This window comes from Vulpes vulpes, chromosome 10 (assembly GCF_048418805.1).
Source record: "Vulpes vulpes isolate BD-2025 chromosome 10, VulVul3, whole genome shotgun sequence".
Lineage (NCBI taxonomy): Eukaryota > Metazoa > Chordata > Mammalia > Carnivora > Canidae > Vulpes > Vulpes vulpes.
In genome coordinates this window covers 92,371,113-92,372,420 of record NC_132789.1, presented here as the reverse complement: position 1 = coordinate 92,372,420, position 1,308 = coordinate 92,371,113, and the positions used below count along the sequence as shown (strand labels likewise).

At 40.4% G+C, this 1,308-nt stretch overlaps 1 protein-coding gene across 1 annotated transcript; it reads left to right on the top strand.

Annotated features, from left to right (window-relative positions):
- Nucleotides 1-210: 210 nt before the first annotated feature.
- LOC112926941 (signal transducer CD24) lies at nucleotides 211-479 on the top strand. Its single transcript, XM_026008103.2, is given in 2 exon segments — nucleotides 211-400; nucleotides 403-479. Coding segments are annotated over 2 exon segments (267 nt in total).
- Nucleotides 480-1,308: the final 829 nt, after the last annotated feature.

Here is a 1,308-nt window from a genome sequence, read left to right as displayed (position 1 = left end):
CCCATAAACCTACCAATAATCTTAAGAATTAAATATTACTAGCTTTGTTAAATCTATTTCTTTGCTCCACATCCCATCATCTTGGTCTCCTCTCAGGAATAAACACTATTCTGATATTTTAATTTTCCTCTTACATTCTTTTTGCTTTTAAAAACCTCATGACCCCACCCCGCCCCCAGCCCGCGGTCCTCCCCTCCCCTGCAGCCAGGGATGCACGCCCGCACGGATGCCCATGGAGCAGACTCGGGCAGAGCGACGGTGGCCAGGCTCCGGCTGGGGCTGCTGCTCCTGGCGCTGCTCCTACCCACACAGATTTATTCAAATCAAACAACTGTTGCAACACTTTCAAGTAACTCCTCCCAGAGTACCTCGACTGCCCCACATCCAGCTGATACCACCACCACACCACTGGCGGTGCTCTGCTCTCAACAGCCAGCCTCTTCCTGAGCTCGTTCTCCCTTCTCCATCTCTACTGTTAAAAGACTCCGGCCAAGAAACGTCTATACTTCCCCATCTTCTAAACCCAATCCAAATGGCATCTAGACATCCAGTATGACAAGGAAAAAACAGGTCTTCATTGAATATGCTAATTCCACACTTTATTTTATTGACACAGAATGTTGAGGGTCCCAAATTTGATTGGTTTGAAGAACATGTGAAGGGTTTGACTAGATGATGAATGTCTATTAAATCTACTGGAGTTTCATGTGCAAGATGAAGAGACAACATTCAAGATTAGATAAGAGATAATTTTTTAAATGTGGCTTAAGAAGTATGGACCTGTAAAATTCTATCTTGAAAAAGAGAATAGATTTTATCTTACCTAGATGTAAAAGATGGGATGTGAACAGATTTCAGTTTTCAGTTGGTTCATTAAATCTTTAAGGCCATAAAACGGTTAATACAAAAAGCTTCCATGATTCTATTTATATGAACATTAGAAGGAACTTCCAGGTGTTACTGCAAATCCTCAATGCATTGTTTCAGCAGTACTAATTTAATGCCTATGTACTCTAGATAAAAGTTTTTCATTGTTAAGGTATCACTGTTTCTTGGGAACTGAACTCTTTCCTCTGAGGCTTTGGGTTTGACGTTGCATTTGATTTTTTATATAGTAATTGACATGTGCCAGGGCAATGATGGATTGGAATCTACCCCTGATTGTGAAGCATAACAAATAAATTTTGCTTGAATACTTATCACTTATTCCTATTGAACAAGGGTGCCAGATTCATTTAGCTAAACTGATTCCAAAGAGTAGAAGTGCGTTGACTTCAACTAATTTCAAAATGCTTATTTCTGCATATG